We start from the raw sequence: 23,412 nt of genomic DNA on the forward strand, positions 1-23,412 counted from the left end.
CCACACGGGAGTTCTACCGCATTGACCTGCATTTGGGATTCCATCCCAACAGATTGCAGTTCTGGAGTCTGATCTAGTATTCAGTGTGTGTGTGTGTGTGTGTGTGTGTGTGTGTGTGTGTGTGTGTGTGTGAGAGAGAGAGAGAGAGAGAGAGAGAGAGAGAGAGAGAGAGAGAATATTATATTGGAAGTTTTTGAATTACCAGGATACTTATAATGCCTCTTGTTGGTGTCCCATTGACTACAGTGAGACGCTTGGCTGCTTGGGGTTCTTGGCAGTGCAGATGGTGACGGTGACCTTTGCGGTGTCCTCATTGGCATGGATCAGCTCCTCCCCATGTTGTTTGAGTCCCTCAAAATCTCAGCCCACCTCCCTCCAGTATCTGCTTGCTCACTGCTTGTCCCGAGGCCCACTCGCTTGCTGCTCCTCACACAGTGACACTGCCCCAGCCCCACTCCTTGGCTCATGGTATCACCTCTGCCGGCACGCCCTGCCTTCTCTGCTGTGAAATGTTCTTCTGACTCATCAAAGCTCAGGGCATGTTTGTCTGTGTTCCGCCCCCTCCATGGCACCCTCTCCCTTATCACGTTGTCCTGGGCTCTCTTAGCCTCCTGACTCCACAGGAGCTCCTCTCTGCTCTGGCTCCTGGATGGGCTCTGGGCGTGGCTGGGGCCACGACCCCTCAGATCCACCACTATTCGTGGGCCCAGCACCGGGCCTGGCCATAGCTGATGTCAAACACCTGATGGTGTCAACGTGGCTCCGAGAGACACTCTCTGCCTTGGTTTTAGCCCCACCAGACTGAGAGGCCGGAGGCCCCATGTCCCTGTGGTGAGAGGGGAGAAAGTCCAGGGGGAGCAAGTGCCCTCCACCGCTGGCTTTGCTGACTTGTTTTCCCAGCAGGTAGAGTTTCTTTCCCGACACCCTTTAAAATGGTAATTAGGCTAGGAGGCCAGGGCTCCAATTCCGTGCATACACAGGCTCATCTTAATGAATTCTCTGGAGATGGAAAGGGGGAAGTGTTATTTTGTTTGCTTTTCTTAACTCAGTGGCAGAGACATTTGGGAAGTAGACAAGCTCCCCAAGGGCTCTGGGGGATGTTCCTTGTTGTCCCCAGCACGGTGACTACTCCCAGCTACCCCCACGGACATCCTGCCCATCAGCCAGGACCGCCCAGCAGAGCCTGCCGCCAGCCCACCTCCATTAGCTGAGGTGCCCAGACAATTCCCAGAACCAGTCACCTCGCCCTCCCTCCCATCCTTCCTGTGTGCCTCTGGCTCTGCCTCCTGCCTCCCTCCACTCATTCTGACAACAGATGTTTGTCAAGTGCTTACTTGCTTGGAGAGAAAGTAGGAGAAAATAGAATCTGACCCCACCCTCAGCCTTGCGTGGAGGGCAGGGGGGGCGGGAGGGTCAGCCTCATCTGGGTAGCAGTCAGTCCTCCCTCTGCCTGGGGCTGGACATGCTGAGGCCCCGAGGGGCTGGCATGAGGACCCATGAGGACCTGGCTGGGCAGAGCCGGGCTCCCCTGTTAGACCTCTCAGGGGCGCTGTCCACCTGGCAGGCCCTGGGGAGATGCCACCTGGACAGCCTGTGGGCCCCTGGAGAGCAGATCTGCTGCTGCCTCCTCCCCTCAACACACATGCATTTTGTTCTCCTCTTGGCACATGCATCCCCAGCCTCTGCCACCCCACCCGTCACCCCATCTGATCCACTCACTAGAAGCAGCAAAAAAATAAAATTGACAAGCATCCTGGTGCGAGTCATGGCTCCACAAATCTCTTGTATAAGCCCCCAACTAAAAAATTATTTTCAAAATTTGCGATGGGAGAAACCTTCTTATACCTGTGCTGTGATGAGACTTGACCCTCTGTGTGGCCAGGCCCCCTCCCCTCTCATAGGCCAACAAAACACACCTGCAGGCCTGGTCCTTGGGCCACCTGCTTGAAACCTGCGCTAGAGCCATGTGGTGGCCTCAGGCCTCTGCAGGTGGCCACTGGGAGTGGGAGGGAGGATACCGAGGCAGCGAACTCTAGGGTTTCTCATGGGTCCCTCGTGGGTCCTCTCGCTTGGCTGCACTTACTGGGGGTATGGCCAGGAGAGTCACAGGCCGGCTCAGTCATTAGTATTTTTTAAACCTCGGAGGTGATTGCGATGAACTTATAGCCAAGGCTGGAGCCACTGGCCCATCCCTGGACCGCCCGCCCCTAGCCGATTGGGCTGCCCCAGGAGAGGGGCCCGGCCTGCTGGCACCTGCCTTGCTGCTTCCCGGAGTGGAGGAGCATTTCTGGAGGAACTCGGAGCTTTACCTGCATGGGGGCGCTCCTGGGGACCCCGGGAGCCAAGGGAAGGGGACGGAAGCTGAGTCCATGGAGCCCTCGCAGGCAGAGCGGTTGCCTGAGGCGCTCTCACCCCTGGCAATCTGCCTGAGCTGCCCGAGGCTTTCCTCTGCAGCTCCTGGGTCTGTATTAGCTTCCTGGGGCTGCCACCACAAATTATCACAGACAGGGTGGCTTAAAACAACAGGAATGATCCTTCCACAGTTCTGGAGGCTAGAAGTCTGTAGTCAAGTTGTGGCAGAGCCACGCTCCCTGCAGAGGCTCTGGGAGAGGATCCTTGCCCAGTGCAGCTTCCAGGGCTGCGGGCGTTCCTTGGTGTGGGGCTGCGTAGCCCTATTGCCCGCCTCCATCTCCATGTGGCCTTCACTTCGTGTCTCTGTGCATCCTCTTCTCTCCTCATGAGGACACCAGTCACTGGATTTAGGGGCCCACCCTGAATCCAGGATGATTTTTCATCATAAGATCCTTAACTACTTACATCCACAAAGACCCTTTTTCCAGAAAGGTCACATTCTGAGGTTCCAGGTGGACAGAATTTTGGGGGACACTCTTCAACCCAATGCTGGGCTCTAGCACCTCTCGGTCTGATCCCACTTAGGACCAGACTCTCTGGCCTAGGCCTCGGAATGGTCTGCCCTCACCTCACCTCCCAGCCTGGACCCCTCCAGGCCCCCAGGCCCCTCCAGGCCCCCAGGCCCCTCCAGCCCTTCACCTGCTGCATCCGACCCGGGGAAGCCATTTCCCCAGGACCCTGTCTGGGCAGCATGTCTCTCTGTTCTCACAAGGTTTTGCAAAACAATCAGATGTTTCTGTGTGTAACGCTGTGAGCTGATTTAATAAAGCAGTTAGGTTCACTGCAGCCCGGTCATTGACTCTGGCCCATCCCTCTGCTCTGCAGCCCCCAGACCAGTGTCTGTCTCCACCCTAAGGACTCAACCCTGCAGTGCGGGGCTGCCTTTCGGAGGAGCTGGGCTCCAGCTGGGCGCAGCAGCACATCCTAGGGGCTCTGGGCGGGGCATTTGACAGGAATCACAGTGTGTGGACAGGGGTGCTTTGTCCTGTGTGGGGTTCGATGCTCTAAACTCTTTCTGGGGCACCAAGTTCTGCTCCTTGTCCAGCCAGACTCAGGCAGCTAGTCTGGGGGTTGCCAGGGGTGGGCAGCCAAGCCCCACACCTAAGATGCCCCCACATCGCCTTTGCTGGTGGGCCTGAAGAGGGGATCGGTGAGGAAAGGGGACCTGGGTATGGGTCAACCCGAATATCCTCCTTGAATACACACTCATGCACACACTCATGCACACACTCATGCATACTGGCCTCCCCTGCTGGGGCCAGGGAAAGGAAAGGATGGGGCCTTTGGAAATAAGATGCTGAGCATCTTTCTGTCAATGGGCCACTGCAAGGAGATGAATGAGCCCTCACAGAGCTCACAGCAGTGGAGAGACAACCAGGAGAGAGGGGTTTCCCTGATGGGTGTGGGGAGGTGCAGTTAGACAAGGGGCAACGGGTCCAGGGGTGAAATACCCCTGAATGCTGGTCAGCTTGGCGAGATGACCCTGCCCTTAGACCCACTAGGGCACTGCCAGTCATCCAAGTGCTCCCTATAGACATTAACCTGGTCCAGACTTGCCCTTGCTCTGACACCTTTTCTTGTCCTCCCTCCTCTCTGCTGCCTTTCTCTCCCTCTCTTTTGATGAGCATGTATAAATTAGGAATATGGTCACCTCGTACAGAAAGCTGACAAAGTGGCTTAAACAAAGAAAGGCTTTGGTTTCCCAGATGCAGGAAGTCGTGGTGAGACCTGAGGTGGCACAGCTGTGCAGTGATGCCGTCAGACCCCAGGCCCTTGCTCTCATGCTGTTCCGCCTTCTTGCTGTGTGGGTTCTCGTCTTCACTCAGGCTTGCTGTTGTTGCTCCAGGCGGCACATCTGCATCCAAGACAGTAAAAGAAAGCAAGAGCTACCCTAGAATGCCCTCTCCCTCCGAGCAGACTGTGGCTTATGTCTTATTGGCCAGAATTGGGTCACATCATCGCCCTTAACCTCTGGGGAGGCTGGGAAAGCAGAATTTCGCTTTTACAGTCTCTAGGCAAGCAAGGGAGTAAGAGGTTGCCAGCGGGTAATGGGTGGCATCTCCCCAGGGCCTGCCAGTAGCTACTGGTAAGTCCCTGGTAGCTACATTTCCTAAGTTGAATGGATCCATGATGCAATTCTCTGCCCCATATTGTAGTAATCCTTCCTAATTCACTTTGTAGGCTACACTTAGGTAGCTCTTAGACAACCTCAAAGTCCACCACCTGGAGCATCTTTTGCCCTAATGATTAAAGACGGCTTATGCCAGTGGTTGGCAAACTGCGGCCCCTTGAGTGTGGCTCTTCCACAAAATACCACGTGCGGGCGTGCACGTACAGTGCAATTAGAACTTCGTGGCCACACTCAAGGGGCCAAAGAGCCGCATGTGGCTCGCGAGCCTCAGTTTACCGACCACTGGTATGCACTTGGATCTTTATGTGGCCCTTCAGGAGACTGCTCAGGGATCCATGAGCAGATTGACTGGTTTTGATGAAATGTAACCCCTTATGTAAAGTTGGAAGGTGCATGTTGTTTGGTTGATGTTTCAGACCACAGTCAGGAAATAAAAGAGCAATCAACAAATATTTCATTGGGTGTTGACTAGCACAAGCCACTCTCCACTTAAAGGAAAGTGGCCACCAGGACTGTGTAGACTTTGAAGTTGAGGTACCTGCGCTGTGTCTCGTACCCCGCATCCCCTTCCCCAGAGCACATAGCTGCTGGCAAGGACAGACCCAGCCCAGCATGTTTTCCAGGGATTGCTGTCTCCTTCCCCACAGCACCTGCTTGCCAGTCTGAATGCTTAAGTTTTGCCAACCTCATTTGCATGCTAATTTGCATGACTTTACCCTGATACTCTCATCTAATGGTTGGTGGTGTGGAGCACAAACAGCAGCTCCATTGTCGAGGGCTTGTCAGGCCCAGCTGCTTTCTGCCACTTAGGGATGCTTCCCCAGCCACGGGCCAGGGCCTGGCCAAGGCTACAAAAAGACACACATACACTCCTTTTCATGACTTCTCTTCCTGAGGAGAGTCTTGAGTCAATTTATGCAAATGACCATGCAAATTTCCGCTGCTGACTTTATTACTGTGTCTTGTCAGAATGTGGATGCAAAATATATTTCATAATAAATGCACATAGCAAAGAAGATTTCAACAAGTGCCACAGGGAACATCTCTTCCCTTGGGGATCCGCTAGGCAGTGGAAGGTTTTGTACAGATGGAGGCGTGTGATGTACAGTCTGCACTGTGTGTGTGAGCCCCCTTTGACACTGCTTAATACCACCTTTAGAAGATAAATGTGGATGTGGCTATGAAATCTGGGCTTGTTACGTTCCTTGTGTTTTGTATAAAATGAAGTACCTGCCATTTTTCATAAGCAGTACCGTTTGCCAGCAAGATGATATTAAAGGAATAAATAAGCATTGCCAGGTTTGGGGCGACCCAATCACAGCAGAGTGCAGCCCAGCCTCCCCAGAGGGCATTCCAGGAGGCTCCTGCAGTACTGCTCAGGAGGAGAGGGGATGGTGATGGCCATGGACTGGCGGGCAAGTCCCCAAAGTCAAGCCTGCTGTTCATTTGTCCTGATATCCTCTTTACATCCCTGTGGCCTAGTTACCAGCAAGAATAATGTACTCCAGCCCTGGCTGGTTTGGCTCAGTGCATAGAGCATCGGCCTGTGGACTTAAGGGTCCCAGGTTCAATTCCGGTCAAGGGCATATGCCCAGGTTTCGGGCTCGATCCCCAGTGGGGGGCATGCAGGAGGCAACCCATCAGTGATTCTCTCTCATCATTGATGTTTCTATCTCTCTCTCCCTCTCCCTTCCTCTCTGAAATCAATAAAAATATATTTAAAAAGTAATAATAATAATAATTTACTCCATACCTTATAAGTGGAAATGAAGTACAAAGAACGAATGCTTTGACCAAGACTCTAAGGTAGTGGTTCTCAACCTTCCTAATGCCGCAACCCTTTAATACAGTTCCTCATGTTGTGGTGACCCCCAATTTCATTGTTACAAATTGAACATAATTAAAGCATACTGATTAATCACAAAAACAATATGTAATTATATATGTGTTTTCCGATGGTCTTAGGCAACCCCTGTGAAAGGGTCGTTCGACCCCCAAAGGGGTCACGACCCACAGGTTGAGAACCGCTGCTCTAAGGCGAGCTAGAAGAGGGATGTGGTCTCCTTTAGAACCCACCCCTTTGAGGGTCAGCCTTTCCTGAAGTTCTGGAAACACTAGGATGTTAGGAGGAATTATAAGCACAAAGATTCCCAGGGCAAAGAAGCTTGGGAAACGTTGGGTTACATGAAATTGTTCATGTTTCTTCAGAGCAGGACTTTTCAGAGCCTTTACTATGCCAGTGTGCTTTATGGATCTCTACTAGGGGCTAGAACAAGCATGTCAAACTCAAAGGCTAACACGGGCCAAATAAACGAGGCATGCAGCCCGCGGGCCACAAGTTTGGCATGCTTGGGCTAGAACAGCCGTGGGCAAACTACGGCCTGCGGGCCGGATCCGGCCCGTTTGAAATGAATAAAACTAAAAAAAAAAGACCGTACTCTTTTATGTAATGATGTTTACTTTGAATTTATATTAGTTCACACAAACACTCCATCCATGCTTTTGTTCCGGCCCTCCGGTCCAGTTTAAGAACCCATTGTGGCCCTCGAGTCAAAAAGTTTGCCCACCCCTGGGCTAGAATATGCAGCCTTTCCCAGAAACACCTGGTCACAGTTCAACCAATGTTCTTCCAAAGGAACAAACAGAAATCCATAGTCTTAATCACAATGTGTAGGATATAAGTAAAAATTACTAGACATAGGGAGTAAAATTCATTTTCAAGAATAAAGGAGAGGCTAGCTTTGAACAGGAGCAAAGAAGTACTTAGAACCTGGAAGGATGTAGGGATAAAGCCAGGAACATGTAGACAACTGTGCAAATACTGTACTTTTTAAATCCTGGCTCTGCCACTTCCAGCTGTTGACGCTGGGAAAGCACTCTTGTACTCAGTTTTCTTACCAGTGACATATGAATACTAATGAACATGACCCCTAGCATAGGTTATCAGGATTAAATAATGCATGTACAGCACTTAGCACAGTAGCTGGCAAATGATCAGTACTCCGATGTTTAGTCATTGTTACAGCGGTTATTGTTATATTAGAGTGTAAAACCAAAGAAGGAATTGAAGTGGTTTATTCCTGCTATTGTAAAGTAGGATTTTAGGCCATCTTCTGAGAGTAATTTTTGCTGAGGATGTGGCAGGGGCAAAATAGAGGGGAGAATTCTATGGGTGGAAGCAGGAGGTGATCAAGGACAAGTCACATGTTCTTTAAATAAAACCCATAGATTTATCATTTCTGGTGCTTGTGTTCCTTCTTTAAAGATTTAAATTTCCATCTTTAAAATTTCCCTTCATGCCCTAGCCGCTGTGGCTCAGTGGATAGATCGTCAGCCTGCGGACTGAAAGGTCCCAGGTTCGAATCCGGTCAAGGGCATGTACCTTAGTTGCGGGCACATTCCCAGTAGGGGGTGTGCAGGAGGCAGCTGATGGATATTTCTCTCTCATCTGTGTTTCTAACTATCCCTCTTCCTTCCTCTCTGTAAAAAATCAATAAAATATATTTTTTAAAAAAAAATTTCCCTTCATCCTAAAGCATGTCCTGTAATGAGGGCCCACTGGTTACAAACTATCACAGCTTTCCCTTATCTGAAAACGTTTTTGTTTTGCCTTCATTGTTAAAGTTTTCACTGGATATAGAATTCTAGGTTGGCATGATGCTTGTTGTTTCTTTTGGAACTTTAAAGGTTTGTTCCATTGTCTTCTGTCCTACATTGTTCTGACGAGAAATCAGCTATCATTCTTGTCATTGTTTCCTTGCATATAATGTGTTTTCTATTTCTGGCTACTGGTAAGGCTTTTTCTTTATCTTTGGTTTCTAGCAACTTGACTATGATATGCGTGGGTGTTGTTTTCTTTGTATTTATCCTGTTTTAGGTTCACTGAGCTTCTTGGTACTGTGGGTTGGTGTTTCTAATCAAATTGGGAAAAATTTTGACTGTTATTTTTTAAAACATTTTTTGGCTGATTTTGTTTCTATTCTTTTTATAAGAGCCTAATTGCATGTAATGTCACGTCACTTGATATTGTCCTAGAAGCTCTTGATCCTGTCTTCACTTTTATTACATCTTTTTTCTCTCTGTGCTTCAGTTTGAACAATTTCTTTGGGCCTCTCTTCAGTTCACTGACCTTTCCTACTTAAATTCGATGTATTTTTATTTTAGGTATTGTATTTTTTAGTGTTAAGATTTCATTTTTTTCCTTTTAGCATTTTCTTATATTTCTTGAAATTTGCCTATCATATTCACCTTTTCCTTTATATTTTAACATTTATATCCGTTATTTAAAAGTCCTGTCTGCTAATCCAATATCTGGGTTATCTGGGGTCTGTTTCTATTGAGTTGTTGTTTTGATTGTGGCTTGAATTTCCTGCTTCCTTACAATGTCTGATCCTTTTTTTATTGTGTAGGGGAGATTGTTGTAGGGATTCGTGGATTCTCTTACCTTCCTTTGAACGGTGTTGAGTTTTATTTTAATAGGCAATTCAGTTATGGGCAGCTAATATTTTTGGAAGGGTTACTTACCATATTTAAACTTTGAGGTAGATTTTTTTTGTTTTTTCCCTCCGTCATCTTAAGTCCCGGGATGACGTTCATTCTAGCTGGCCCTTTCTGGCCTTGTTCCTGGGGAAACCTTCTCACCCAGTTTTCTCATCCCTGCCCTTTTCTATCACTCAACAAACAAACAAACAAACAAACAAACAAACAAACAAAACAAACCCTGTCCTCATCTTGATTTAGCTCAAACTCACTTCCTCTGAGAGGGATGAGAAGGTTCACTGTTGAGAAAGTGGGAACCAGGAACAACAGAGCAGGACCCACCTGGCATTTGGCATGGGTGTCCCCCATTTTTCTGCAGTCACTACCTGAATCACTGAGCTTTTGCCCCTTTGCCCAAGACTTCAGTTCTGACCTCTCTGCTTTTCTCTAACAGGCAACCATTGGAATTGACTTCTTGTCAAAAACCATGTACTTGGAGGATCGTACGGTGAGTGCCCGACTTTAAAACATGGAGGACAGGGAGTGCTCCTTTGACCTATCACCTGGACCCTTAGCTGGGCACCCCTGAGAGCCCATGCCTGCCCCAGAGCTGGCAGTGCCAGCATCACAGAAGCAGGACCTCGCCCACTCCCCACCCCCACCATGAGGACCTGGCTGCCCCTGCTGACCCCCCTGCCCTCCCTGCCACAGGTGCGACTGCAGCTCTGGGACACAGCGGGCCAGGAGAGGTTCCGCAGCCTGATCCCCAGCTACATCCGGGACTCCACGGTGGCCGTCGTGGTGTACGACATCACTAGTGAGTGTGGGTCCTGGCTCCCAGGGGCTCCGGGGCCCGAGTGGAGCCCCAGCCAGTTTGCAGCATGTGTGTGTGTATATACACATGCCCACTCTTACTGTCTGAATGCAGGAAGGCAGGTGCTTGCCACTGGGGGGTTAGTTGCCTTTGAACACAGCGTGTTTTCCACTTCCCCGCCCTCCTGCGCCAATCATGGTTGTGCAGGTTGGCCCTGCTCCCCGCCCCTCTGCACCCTTGTTGGCCTTGGCTGCCAGGAAGACCTCTGCAGAGCAACTTCTGTGCTTGTGTGTCAAGGTGGGAGAAGACACTGGTCCCTGGGCAAGTTTGCCCCAGCAGCTGTGGCTCTGTCCGCTGGCATCCCAGCCCCTCACCAGGCTCCCACTAGTCCACATAGCAAATCATGACCCTGTCACCTTCCAGGCGGGGTAAATTCTCTCCGCCAGAGAGTGACTCAGCAATGCCAGGGGCTCTCCAGGACCCTGGGGCAGCAGCTCCACAAACCCTCCTGGGCCTCCTGTGGAAGGCCCAGACCCACTGGCCTGTGTGGCCTCTGCTCCAGCCCCTCCCGGGGTCTGGTATGCCTGCTGCCCCTTCCCACCTTTCCCCTCTCCCAGTGGGGGCTGTATCTCACTCCCAGTTCTATCCCCGCTTTCCACCTCCAGACCTCAACTCCTTCCAGCAGACCTCTAAGTGGATTGATGACGTCAGGACGGAGAGGGGCAGCGACGTTATCATCATGCTGGTGGGCAACAAGACGGACCTGGCTGACAAGAGGTAGGATCAGGGGCTGGCAGGCTGGGCCCACCCTCCACACCTCCGCAACTCCTCCTGGACAAGGAGTTCTGGGGTGCCTGGGTAGTGAGCACCCTCTCTGCCTGTGCTCTTCCCATGCATCTTGGAAAGGTACCGGCGGGTTGCTGGAGGCTTTGAAAGCCCCTGGTAGACCCCTGCCCTCGTCATCTCTGAGGCCCCACCTCGCACTGCCGGCAGGGGCAGTTCCAGGGTGCTCCTCTGTGCATGGTCTTCATGGAGCCCCGTGCACCTGGCCCAGCCCAGCAGCGCATGGTCTGGGGAACTGGCCACAACCAGCAATACAGCTGCAGGCTCCTGCCGACTTCTGCTTGTGCTGTGTCTCTGCCCCGTGACATGCCCGCACCGGTGTGGGTGTGGGTCTGGAGGTCCTGGTCCCACGTGTTAACCTCAGAAGTTCAGGTCTGGCGCTGTGTCTGGATGTGACACTCTGAAGAGGCTGCTCCAGGGCACAGAGTTGACTTACATACATTTGTCCACTTATCTGAGGGGACCCAGCTTGTGGGCTTCCTGAAATATACTCTAACCATTTAAGGAATAATCTGAGTTAGAGACTGTTTTGTTAGAATCCTCCTCCTGACGTGAAGAAAATGGGGCTCGAAGCCTAGCTCCTCTGCTAAGTAGGCGACTTGGAGCAGGCCCTTTAACCTCAGTGCTCTCATTCGGGAAACAGGACTGATGACACCAGCCAGAGAGGTGGTATGTGGCCTGCAGCACTTTACACATGTAGTCTCTGGCCGTGGCCGCTATTGGGAAAGGCAGCTGTGGGACAGCTCCACCCACCTGCCACAGGGCCTGCTTCCCAAGGGGAAGATACTGCAGAAGGAGGAGAGAAGGGGCTTGCTGTGCCCTGTGTCCCCTTCATCCTGGTCGGCTCCTCCGCCCTGCTGGGTGGCCCCCTCCTCTCAGGCTGTTCCCTCTACCTCTCCCAGGGGCTGCTCTCTACCCAACTGATGTTCCCCTTCCCTCATCTGCAGGCAGATAACCATCGAGGAGGGGGAGCAGCGCGCCAAAGAGCTGAGCGTCATGTTCATCGAGACCAGTGCGAAGACCGGCTACAACGTGAAGCAGGTAGGATGCACCTGGTGCTGATCCCTGGTCAAGCTTGGCCATAGGGCCCACGTGTGGCTTCCGGCATGGTCAGCCTTGGGTTCAGCCCTGTCTCTCCCCAATGGGCTAGTGACTAGGTTGGGGTAGCCAACCAGAGTGCCCATAAGCCCACCTCCTGGGGAACAAGCTTACCCAGAGGTGGTAACGCATGTGAGAAGGAAGGAGCACTGGCCCTCAGGGCGTGTCTGGAGAATGTCATCATGAGGTGCCATACAGCAGCCAGCCCCAAGGCCCTGGAGCATGTGCGAGCGTCAGTCACCAGCTTCCGGGGGGCTGAAAGAAGCACCGTTTCCCTAGTGGCTGGGGATGGCGGTGCAGGGGTTCATGCCTTGTGCTTGGCAGAGCTCAGGGGTTGCAGGGTCAGGCAGGCTTGGAGAAAGGAGCCCACCTGGGGTGTGCTGGAGCTCTCAGGAGGGGACAGGCCTGGTGAAGCAGAACCATCAGAGGAGCCATAGAGGGTCCATATTCCCAAGAAGCCCATGGTGCAATGCAGCAGGTCAGCGGACTTGGGTTGGGAAAAGCACGGTTTTGTCGGCACTAACTTCTAAGTGCTCTGTAGTGTTGTTACCTTCAGCGATGAGTGTAGGCAGCAAGCCTGTCCCAGCAGCAGCCCTGTGGCTTTATCACTCAGGGATCACGGCTGTGTTCTTATCGCCTTGCAGTGTGTTACGGTATCTTGAACTTGACACCCGTCACTGCTTCAGTATCACGGTGGTTATTAGACACCCTGCCAGCTCTTGCTGTTTTACACGTTCATGCTTTGTCACTAGTTTGTGTCTTTAAAGATCTTAGAAGTGTATGTCAATACTAAGTGGCTTCCTTTATGCTCCTGTGTCGTTGATGTCACACAGTGAGAAGGCATGTGTAGGTGTCACCAGACTGCCAGAGGGGTCTGTGGTTCACAGAAGGTTAGGAGCCGCTGCCCCTGAGAGACTTGAAGAGGTGACGAGGAGGGAGGATATCCAGGCCAGGGGAACAGCATGAGCAAAGGCGGGGCAGGAGGGGTGCCTGTGGCCTGGGGAGGGGACACCAAGTGGGGAGCATGGCTTGGCTGGGGTGTCACTTCTGCCCGCCATCCCCATTGGTGCTCGGGGAACACTAGACAAGCTGCCCATGCAGCCTTGGCCCGGGTGCGGTGAAGATTCACGCCATGCGGACAGTGCCAGTGGCCGTGGGGAAGGTGGCAGAGGAGCAGAGACAGAGTGGGAGCCCCAAGCTCCAGGACTCAGTCCCCTAAAGGACTACAATGTCTCCATTCATTCGCACCCCCTTCCCAGCCTCCTTCATTGTAAGGCCAGGCTGCCGTGGTGTCTCCTGGAGGAGGGAGCTACCCGTCCCTGTCCCTGGCGGCATACAGGAGACACTGGCTGCTGCCCTTTGCACCTGAATGGAAAGTCCTGGGGGGCGGGGCGCAGAGGGCAGGCAGCGGTCAGGGTCAGGGAGACGCTGATGCCTCCCTTCCTAGAATGGTCTGGAGCCCCACAATGGTCTGAGCAGGAGTTCAGTGTGGTCAGTTGAGACCCTGTGTGGTTCAGAGGGGTCTCCAGGGCCCTAACCCTGATCATATCTGCTCTCAGAGACCCACGTGTGACCCCCAAGAGCTGCCTTCTAACCGTCAGCTTGGCCATTGGTAGAAGCTGTGACCATTTTGACGCTCAGAGCAGGGCTGCCTGGGTCAGGGCCACAAAGGAAAGCTCGGAGGAGCGACCCAGGCCCTCTGCACCCTCGCCCGATCCTGCCTGCCCCACTCAGAGCCCTTTCTGCAGCACCCACAGGGCCCACACCCTGCCAGGCAGGCCAGTGGCTTCACCACTCAGGCCCTCACTGCCTTTGGCCCTGGGTGCTCCGCAGGGCCCTCACCCAGCCTGGTGCTCCGATAAGGCTGGTCTCTGGGTGAACCCCGGACTAAGACTCACCCTGTCCTCAGAGAAGCTGTAAGCCCAGAGCCCACTGAGTTCCTGCAGTTGGTGTCCGTGGGGAAAAGGGGAGCATTCAGAATCTTCTGGTGCCTTGTACTTCCGCTCTGTACTTACTGTCACCTCCTACCTGACACTCCTGTGCACCCCGCCCCAGCACACATACACCCCACACATTTCTCCCCATGCACTTACACACTTACACGCACAGAAACCCCACATGTGTACATACACACCGCACACACGCCCCCACACACTTACACAAATGCACACACACACAGACACCACACACCACACATATTCCACACAGTATACACATCACACGGCCATACCCAAACAAACCCACAATACCACGTTCACACTCCTGTGTTCTTCTCTCAGAAAAGTCTCTCTGCTGTGACTGGGTGGCCCTGGCTCCCAGTGCCCAGCTGCTTTGACGCCTGTGAACGTGCAGGACTCCCTGAGAGGCTCATTTGTCTCAAGGGCAGGAGGGAAGTTGGTTCCCCACACCTGGTCCCTACGTGGGCAGCGGGACAGAAGCCCTCCTAAGGGCTGTCTCCCAGGGTCTAGGTCAGGGGTGGGCAACCTTTTTGTGAGTGCGTGCCAAAACCAGCAAAATCTCTGACTCAAAATTCTTCTGCGTGCCAACCCTAATTTTTTGAGAACATGTTACGCCTACTTGATATCTCTTAAGGTGTATGTATGTGAAGAATCTTGAAGAAATAAAATTCATTCAAGCGACAAAAACACAGTATATGATGATGAAAAATACATTTATTTTTTAATGTATACGTGTACACTGATAGTCCGCCAGAAAACTTTATGACTTTGTTTGATATTATCAGTGGGATTTTTGCTGTTGCATCACTGATGACAGATTTTACATCAGGTTTATATTTCGTGACCTTCAGAGATATGCACGAGCTACTACTTTCATCCGTCAGGCTACTCCTATTACGAGACTTAACAAAATTCATCACTGAGAACAAAGATTCACAAGCATATGTGGATGAAACCAAAACACTGGTCAAATCTAGGAAGGGAGGGAGAGTTAAGGCAAGAGGCATAGAAATTGCTCTTCCCCTCTCTCATTAATCTATGTCTATGGTCTTTAAGATAACTTGTTATGTAAAATTATTTATGTATCTAAGGTGCACCTACACTGAATTTATCTGAAAAATAAAAAAGTTGATATTAAGAAAAAAATTGTAAATGGAAGATTATAAGAGAGGGTTTTGCGTGCCAGCAAAAGTTACTGACGTGCCATGTTTGGCATGCATGCCAGGGGTTGCCCACTGCTGGTCTAAGTCATTATCTGCACTGAGATAGGTCCCTTTCAGACACCATGACCCAAGCTCAGCTCTTCATGACCCCTGGCCAGCCTGCTGGGTAAGAGGCCTGCCGAGGCCCAACGCTGTGAGAGGCACCGGGGGTTGGGGAGAGAGAAGTCGATGCAGCCCCTACCCTCCAGGACACAGTCAGTGGGTCAGACAGGACAGTGAAGCCCAACCGCAGGGTGAGTAGAGGCAAGAGGGTGGAGACACAGTGGGAGCAGGAGGGAAAGAAGGGTGTGGGGGGCTCATGCTGCATCTCCCCCTGTCTCCAGCTCTTTCGACGTGTGGCATCGGCTCTGCCTGGAATGGAGAATGTTCAGGAGAAAAGTAAAGAAGGGAGTATCCTTTTTCCTTGACGAGTGATTGAGAGATGTGCTGGAGAAGCCATTTACCCATCTAGTTATCCTCTTAGTACTTCAAAGCAGTGGATGAGCACTGGCCTTGCCTCCAGCCCAGCTTCCCGCTGATGGATATGGTGTGGGGCTCTGAGCAGGGACGAGGCTGAGCTCCAAGGTCTTTAAGACCCATCCAGCTCGAACCACCTAAGCTGTCACCTCCCAAACAGGGTGGGATACCAGAGGGATGTGCATGGAGTGGTGGGAGGGGCGGGGAGTGAGACATAGTGATGCTGCCCTTATTTACAGTGGACACCAATCTGCTTTTCATGGTGTAAGTAGAGTCGCCACTGCAGGGAGGGCTTCTCTCTTTACAGTCACATATGATTTCAACACGGTTCAGCCTACTCTGCGTACATGAGGCAGCCCTCCAACAGATGCCTCCTCCCGCGTCCTGCCTGCTTCCTCGGCCCAGCCCTGCACAGCCCCTGCACTCCCCACTGCTTCCAGGACAGGGTCACACGCCACTCACATGGTCCACCCCACACCACAGGCAACACCAGAAGCTGACATTGAGGTTCAGAGAGATCGTCTGATTTGCCCAATTAGGAAGAAAGTAGTTATTTATTATCTACTAGAGGCCAAGTGCACAAAATTCACGCACAAGTAGGGTCCCTAGTGGCTGCTGGCTGGGGCCTCCCTTCGTTCCGCGCTGCTCCCTGGTGGTCAGTGCATGTCATAGTGAGCGATCGAACTCCCGGTTGGTCAAACTCCCGAGGGGACACTTTGCATATTAGGCTTTTATATATAGATAGATGTACTTGTTTATTTATACTCTGTTACGTTATGAAAAATGTGTATACAGATATGTTGATATAGATATAGATATATTGATACAGATACACACACACACACAAACAAGATAAAAATGTATATGTGTACACACACACACACGAGAAAATCAGGGCACAGGTAAAATAAAGGTAGGAAAACAAGGACAAGAAAGATGACGTCATACTCAAAATATATGCCATGGCTGAATGGCCAACAAATGGCAAGGAGGGAAACTGATCTTTAGGAGAAGCGTGGCTTTTTCTAGTACAGTCATCCCTCTGTATCTACAGGGGATTGGTTCTAGGATCTCCCCCCACCTCCTGGATATCAAGCTCCACGATGCTCAAGTCCCTGCAATAACATGGCGTAGCACCTGCATATAACCTATGCACATCCTCCCATATACTTTACATCATCTCCAAACTACTTATAATATCTAATGCAATGTAAATGCTATGTAAATAGTTGTTAACTGTAGTGTTTAGGAAACAATGACAAAAAATAATGTACATGTTCAGTTCAGATGCAAGCGTTGTAGTCTTAACTGCACACGTCAGCAACATTTTTTTCCAAATATTTTTTATTCACAATTAGTTGAATCCACCCACAGATGCAGAGCCTGTGGGCACCCAGGGCCGACTGTGCTTAAAGCCAGAAGAATCTCTCCCATAGTCCTTAAACAGGGGCCACAAAAACATCCCTAGGATGCCAGCAACAGCTCCCATAGCAGGCCTTATACCTCCCACCCCTTCCCCCGACCCCAGTGCAGTCCCACAGCCGGCCTCGGCCCCGGAGCCTGGCCAGGCAGAGTCATTCTGTGTGGTGTGGAGGGCCTGGTGCTCAACTGCGATCGGCCTGGCATGATAGTTTCTAACCTGCTGAGGGCAGAGGGAACAGCCCGTCTCTGCAGTTTGAACCCACTGCTCTGGTAGTTCTGATGGGTGCTTCTCCAGCCTACAGTCCCTGGGCACCGATTAAAGGCTGGAGAGGGGGCTGTGCTGAGGCCCTTCCACAGGGACATGGCATCCTCCAAGTCTAAGTGACACACTGACCGGAGAGCTTGAGGGGTCCATGCTGCTGCAGCAGACTAGGGCGAGGCCCAAGGAGCCCTGTGCTTCCAGATGTGGGATCCAGGCTCTCTACCTCTAGTGCACTTTGGGGTGGGCTAGGAAGGGTGGGAGCTGGGGCCCTGCCTCCTCCCTCCCCAGGCCAAGCAGAGTCAGGTGTTTGTGGAGGGAAAGAGGGGCTGGGCAGGGCGGCTGAGGGGTACACAGGGAGGGCGTGAGGCCGGGTGGCAGCTTCTCTGTGAGAGTCCTCTTCCTTAGCCCAGCCCCCTGCAGTGATCGACATCAAGCTGGACAAACCCCAGGAGCCCCCAGCCAGCGAAGGCGGCTGCTCCTGCTAATGCAGCCTGACTTGAAGGCTTCCTCCGACACTTCTCGCTTGTTGTGTTGCTTCCTATTGGTTAGCTTCCTAAGGGGGGTGGGAAACAAGCTTATCCAGATGGGAGGATTTTTCTTTTCTCTCTGTCTCTAGGAGTAGGGTGGGGTGGGGAGGGAGGCTGGGCATCAGGGATCACGTCACTCTTAACAGCTGTTACTCAAACAACTATTTTTTGGTTTGGTTGTAATATATTGTACTTTATTAAGATTGCCAAAAACGGTTAAAATTTAAAAAAAAAAAATTAAATCATGTGTATACAACTTTTTGCCAGATAAAAATGTAGTCATTTTTATTTGAAAGATGTGCTTTTTTGTTTTTGTATATTTGTAAACTTACAGAGAACCTTTTCCACACACCTCCTCCTTCCTGTCCTCTTTCAACTCTTCATTGACTCTGCCCTCCTCCCACCCCCCCAGCCCAATAAACTAAAACATTAACTGAGCAACCTAATTAGGCTCCAATCCTGGGCCATCCTGCCCTGACCAACCAGGTCCCACCGAACAGGTCCTACCTGGTTAAATCAAACACTGAACAAAGCAGCCTCTGAGGAGGCAGCTCTGACCCTGTCCTTCTTCCGTGGCCAGAATGGGACACCAGGCTTGCCCCGAGCTGACATTAAGGTCTCCTGGACAGCAGGGAGCCCTGCCCCAGGCCCCACTGCAGTTACGGCTGCCCCTCCCTTCCCCTCCCTGAGAAGCCTTGAAGGTGGGGCTGGGCAGGGCACTTGCCACAGGCACCCTTGTGTTCTCTGTGGCCCGCTCAGTGATTGGCAGAGCAAGAGGTCCCTGGAAGGAAGGATGGGGTGCTGTTGGCAACTGTGGGTCATGTTGATGTGTAGTTGGTTCGTAGACTTGGGGCACCGTGCGTACTTCTGAACATGTCTTAACCACCCGGCCCAGCGTTCAGCACACATATCTGGGTTGAATCTAAGGGCAGAGCAAAGAGACTGTGTGGCCTCAGGGAGTGTTGTCTGCAGAACCACCACCTTGAAGACCCATGTCCTCAGGTCTCAGTGCTGTTCTGGAAAAGCTGACTTCTTGATGTGCTTTGCCCCACTGGCGCGGTGCAGTTGGGCGCGCAATCTTTTGCTGATGTCGTTGCCTGAGAGTAGGGCTGCGGTGGGGTCTCTCTGCCCAGACCTTTGCCATTTTTGACTCATTTCTGCGAAGGGCTAAGTCTGAGCACCTGTAAAATCTCTGAAGTGAACTCTCTCTTCTCACTAAGTGATTGGCCTGTATTCCAAATAGACCCAGACTCACCAGCCCCGAGCCTGAGAAAAAGCCAGGCAGAGAACAGCAGCTCTGGCCAAAAAACAGTAAACCCCGCCCTCCAAGCTGGCGCTGACTTCCTCCAGGCTGCTGTTGGGCATGTCATAGGTGAGCTAAAGGGCCATCTGGGGTGTGAATTCCTCCACAAAGCAGTGCTCAAACAAGTGATTGCAATGAATCTTGGAACTTCTCAGAAACGCATCCAAAATGGCAGCCAGTAAGGGCAGCGAAACCTGGCAGGACCCACTGCTGTTTGTCCAGTGGGCCTGCCACACATGGTCAGCTAAGGAGATGGAGCGTCAGAGCTGGTCTTTAAAGAGAAATTTATCTTCAGGTGGAGAAAAGAGGGAGCAGAATTCCCGCTGAGCTCCTCTTCCTAAAGGCAAAGACCAACGTACGAACGTAATTCCAGTGTTGTGTGTTTAGTTTTTATATGTGTGTACATAATTATATATAGAGATAGACTTGTGTATACACCTTCCACACACATTCCCACAGAGGTACATGTGCTCAACGTATACCCTTGTTCTTCCTGCTCTCAAGTTGGAACTTGCGTTGTGATAACAGTTTTGAAAATTCAAAAGTACTGCGACGTGTTGAAATAAGAAGTACTTAATATTGTCAAAAAACTTGTGATTGTCTTGCCATCAATAAAATAATTACATAGATGTGTTAAACTACAGGCAAAAATAGCCCACGGGAATATGTGCACCATTTCTCCTTCTATGTACTTATATGCACGGGTGTGCATGCCTCGTGGGCCAGCACCCCCCACCATGGCACACCCCCCAGTGGTGCTCGTTGGAAGAGTGCTTACTTACCTCGTGAGAATTTACCGGAGCCCATGTTACAGCATCCGGCCTGGGTGGCAGCGAGGGCCATTGCTTGTGGCCTCTGGGACAGCCCCCATTTGCAGGGATCTGCCCTGGGTCTCAGTGGAATGAATGTACGGTGGATTTTTATTTTCTTTGTACTAAAGAGTAGCTTTTCTTAAAACATTCCTGTAAAGAAAAAAAGTAGAAACTCAGTTCCTTTCTCATGTGCACACGTATCCAAGGCACCATGAACTCTGTTCCATCACAGCCTACAGGAGCAGGAAGAGACACAATAAAGACTGTTTGCTTTTTTTTTTAAAATATATTTTATTGATTTTTTACAGAGAAGAAGGGAGAGGGATAGAGAGCCAGAAACATCGATGAGAGAGATCAATCAGCTGCCTCCTGCACGCCCCCCAGTGGGGATGTGCCCGCAACCAAGGTACATGCCCTTGATCGGAATTGAACCCAGGACCCCTGAGTCCGCAGGCCGATGCTCTATCCACTGAGCCAAACCGGTTCGGCAAGACTGTTTGCTTTGATGTGGCCTCTGTGAGCCCTGCCTTTTGTAGCAGGTACAACACCCTCTCCTTGGAGTCCAGGCTCTCCCCAGCCCTGTGGGCCTCTGAAGGTGAGGGCAGTTGCCCCATCTTGTCCTCCCATCTCGGTGGTGCCATTCCATTCCAGGACCCTCCTTTCCCCCCACATTTCCTGGTGCCTGGTAGGGCAGCCAGAGCTCTTGCACAGAAGTGCACTGTTCTTTGGCCCTCGTGTTCAGCAGGCAGGTGCCATCACTGTCCTCTTGCTGATAGGTAGGATCTCAACTCAGAGAGTTCAGGCTCAATAATGAAATGACCAGGTTAGGTCTTGGCATTGCCTCGGCATCCCCAGTGACTGACATCTTTGCTGAATCCTGATGGGCTAGTACACGGCAAAGTGGAGGACTCCTTTTGGGAAATGATCTCTGTTCACCAGTAGTTCAGTCCCTCTCCTCCAAGACTAGCCCTGACTAGATGAGTGGATTCATCTTCTTTAGGCGCTCTTCCCCCCCCCCCCCCTTTGGGGATGTCAAAGAAAAGCTGTCGGTAAAGCTCCTGTTTCGCAGGCACTGAAAAATTGAGCCTAAGATGGAAAAAGCAGATGCATATTGAAATGTGCACGCGACAGAATGAGTGTGACAGGAGCATCTTGAGTGCTAGAGGTGCAGTTGTGTCATCCAGGGTGAGCTCGCTTGCTGACTGATATAAGCAAGTTTCTTTTGCCAGAGGCCCCCCTGCTCTCACGGTCACCACTCTCTTCCCATCACTGCTCCCTTCCTGTCAGCATCCTCCAAAATTCTGTACTGTTCCCCGGTCCGAGGAGCAATGGCCAGGTCAGTTCAGGTGTCTCAGGCAACAGAAACAAGGCTTGCAATGGGGGTAGCTAAGGATGCAGACACATCTTGATGGCGGCCAGTGTTGGAGCCCCTGCCCTCAGGGACCAGATGTGACAACTATGACACCGCTGGCTTCGGTGTCCTGCAGGCAGAGTAGCCTCATTCCTTCACACAGCGAAGGCAGGTGAGGACTCAGAATGTGAGAACAGGCAGCCGAGGACTGTGAGGCGTGTCTGAGCCGCATGAGGGGCAGATAAGTAGAAGTCTGTCTGTCTGCATCAACCAAGCTGGGTTGTATGCTCACTAGTTTCCAAACTACCTCTTCCCCAAGAATGTGAGGCATTGTCACCCGGCTACAGCGGTGTGAGGCAGAGGTCTCAACCCCTTCCTGTTTCACAGGCAGGAAAACCAAGATAGAGAAGGGTGACTTCCTTAGTCATCCAGCAGGTCGAAAGCAGTCAGAACCAAGATGTTTCCATCTCCATCCGCCACCCACCTGTGTGTACAAACGTGACTGTGTCCCTGCACATAAAGGGCTGCTGTGCATGGGTGTTCATCAGACTCTCTACTCTGGTTGGGACGTGAGATTCTCTCCAGTATCTGAGTGAGCCAGGAAAGAATCCACGTACATTTCAGGCTCCTCCATTGCAAAGAAGGGCCACTCCCCAGCTCCACTCTGATGGCTGTGGGCATCCACAGACTAGGGCACCCTTTGAATTTTTGTTTGAACTGTTTAGGTGTTCCAAAACCTTGGGCTCTCAATGTGTGAACTCCCTGGACGCCAGCCCTGTGTGGGTGATGCTGGCGGCAGTGGGGTTTGGGTGCTTCCTTCCAGCGGGAAGTGTCTATATATCAAAAGCCAGTTCCTATCATGGTGTGCATCAACTCCCCCTCACTTTCCTCACCCACCCCAGGAAGGGACTAGCCATGAGGAACATGGAGGGTGGTATTTCCATCTCTTGCTGGCTCAGCAGGCATAAACGGCCACACTGACTTTACATAAAACTGTGTAAAATGTGGAAGATTCAGCATGTTGATCAAACAATAAACTGTCCTAATTCTCAACACAAAGCTTCTTGTCTAATATTTCTAAGTGGTGCAATCATATATGGGGCAGGGGAGGGGCTCTGGGGAGGGTGTGGTGTGTGAAAAAGTATTTCTTCAAGTACATGCTCCACAAAGACCCTCCTATATGTCTGTCCACTACCCAAAGCCCCCTGCTTCTTCCTTCCTCCTCCTCACCTGGGCTCTCCACCAGCTCAGAGGGGGCAAAGGTAGGACACACTCACTTCCATAACCTCCGTTCTGCCTAAAGGCTGATGGACAGGGAAATTCCAGGCAGAACTGAGACTCAGTGTATGTGTCTTCTGTGTTCCCTGCTCCCCACTGGCCAGGGCTAGGGGTGATCAAGGGTAGGTGCAGGGACTGGATCTCTCTTCCTTCTGATGATTTCCAGGAAGCCATGTAGAGGCAAGAATTTAAGGTGAACCATAATCAACCTTTCAGGGGACACCAAGGTGCCACATACCACCTCCGACTTCACCCCACACCGATTACAGAACATTTCTGAGGCCCTTCAGGTCTGTCATCTCCAGACTGAAAGACGCCCTGAGGCCAAGAGTGGTGGGATCCATCCAAAATCAACATGAAGGCCGTGGGCAGGCATGGAATTGCCCTGACTTGCAAAGGCCAGGAATCCTGAGGCAAGTTCACCAGGTCTCACTCTTCCAAGTTCAACTTCACCCATTATCTTTCCCTTTTCAAGGTTCTGAAGTTTCTGGAACAACCTCCCACCTTGAAGAAACCATCTCTGATGAGGTGGAACAGGAAAGAGATGTCCCTGCCCAAGTAGCCTTCCTTGTACTGGCTGCCAGATGTAAAATGTGAGGCAGAGGTTCGGGGGGATGTGCACATGCTGGTACGGACTTGATGAAAGGCAGAGTAATGCTGTTCCAAGAATTTGAGGTGAACCGTAAATTCCCCAAGATTACAGTATTCCCGGCAACATGACTTAGGACAGCAAAGGGGGTGCATAATCTGAGAATGGCGTGACACGCAGAACTTTGATAATCCTAATGCTAATCTCTAATTTTTTTTAAAAAAGCCTAGCTCAGTTGAAACAAAATGATCTTAAGTCAACACAAGTACCTCACGCTAACAGGACCACAGGGAGACGCTGGAACCCCCGGAGGCACTGAGACACAACCCACAGGAAGAAGTGGCAGCCCTACCGGGGCTGTACGACTGGCCACGCGGTGCTCAGGGACCAGCAGAGCCAGTGGAGGTCACGCTGATGAGATGAGGGAAGAGAGGGGAGCCACACAGAAAGGGCG

At 51.4% G+C, this 23,412-nt stretch overlaps 1 protein-coding gene across 2 annotated transcripts in view; it reads left to right on the forward strand.

Moving 5' to 3' along the window:
* Positions 1-17,862, forward strand: part of RAB6B (RAB6B, member RAS oncogene family) — a 46,477-nt gene extending 28,615 nt beyond the window's left edge. Inside the window, exons 3-8 of one of the 2 annotated variants that reach the window (XM_036332559.1) lie at positions 9,477-9,530; positions 9,734-9,839; positions 10,502-10,613; positions 11,627-11,720; positions 15,282-15,348; positions 17,519-17,862. In XM_036332559.1, the coding sequence (XP_036188452.1) occupies positions 9,477-9,530; positions 9,734-9,839; positions 10,502-10,613; positions 11,627-11,720; positions 15,282-15,348; positions 17,519-17,583 (498 nt within the window). In that variant the 3' untranslated portion in view covers positions 17,584-17,862. Of the gene's footprint in view, positions 1-9,476; positions 9,531-9,733; positions 9,840-10,501; positions 10,614-11,626; positions 11,721-15,004; positions 15,238-15,281; positions 15,349-17,518 lie in introns of those variants that run through there. The other variant, XM_036332558.1, reaches the window with a different exon arrangement.
* The last annotated feature ends 5,550 nt before the right edge of the window (positions 17,863-23,412 follow it).

The sequence above is a fragment of the Myotis myotis genome, unplaced genomic scaffold (genome assembly GCF_014108235.1).
Source record: "Myotis myotis isolate mMyoMyo1 unplaced genomic scaffold, mMyoMyo1.p scaffold_m19_p_13, whole genome shotgun sequence".
NCBI classification, from domain to species: domain Eukaryota; kingdom Metazoa; phylum Chordata; class Mammalia; order Chiroptera; family Vespertilionidae; genus Myotis; species Myotis myotis.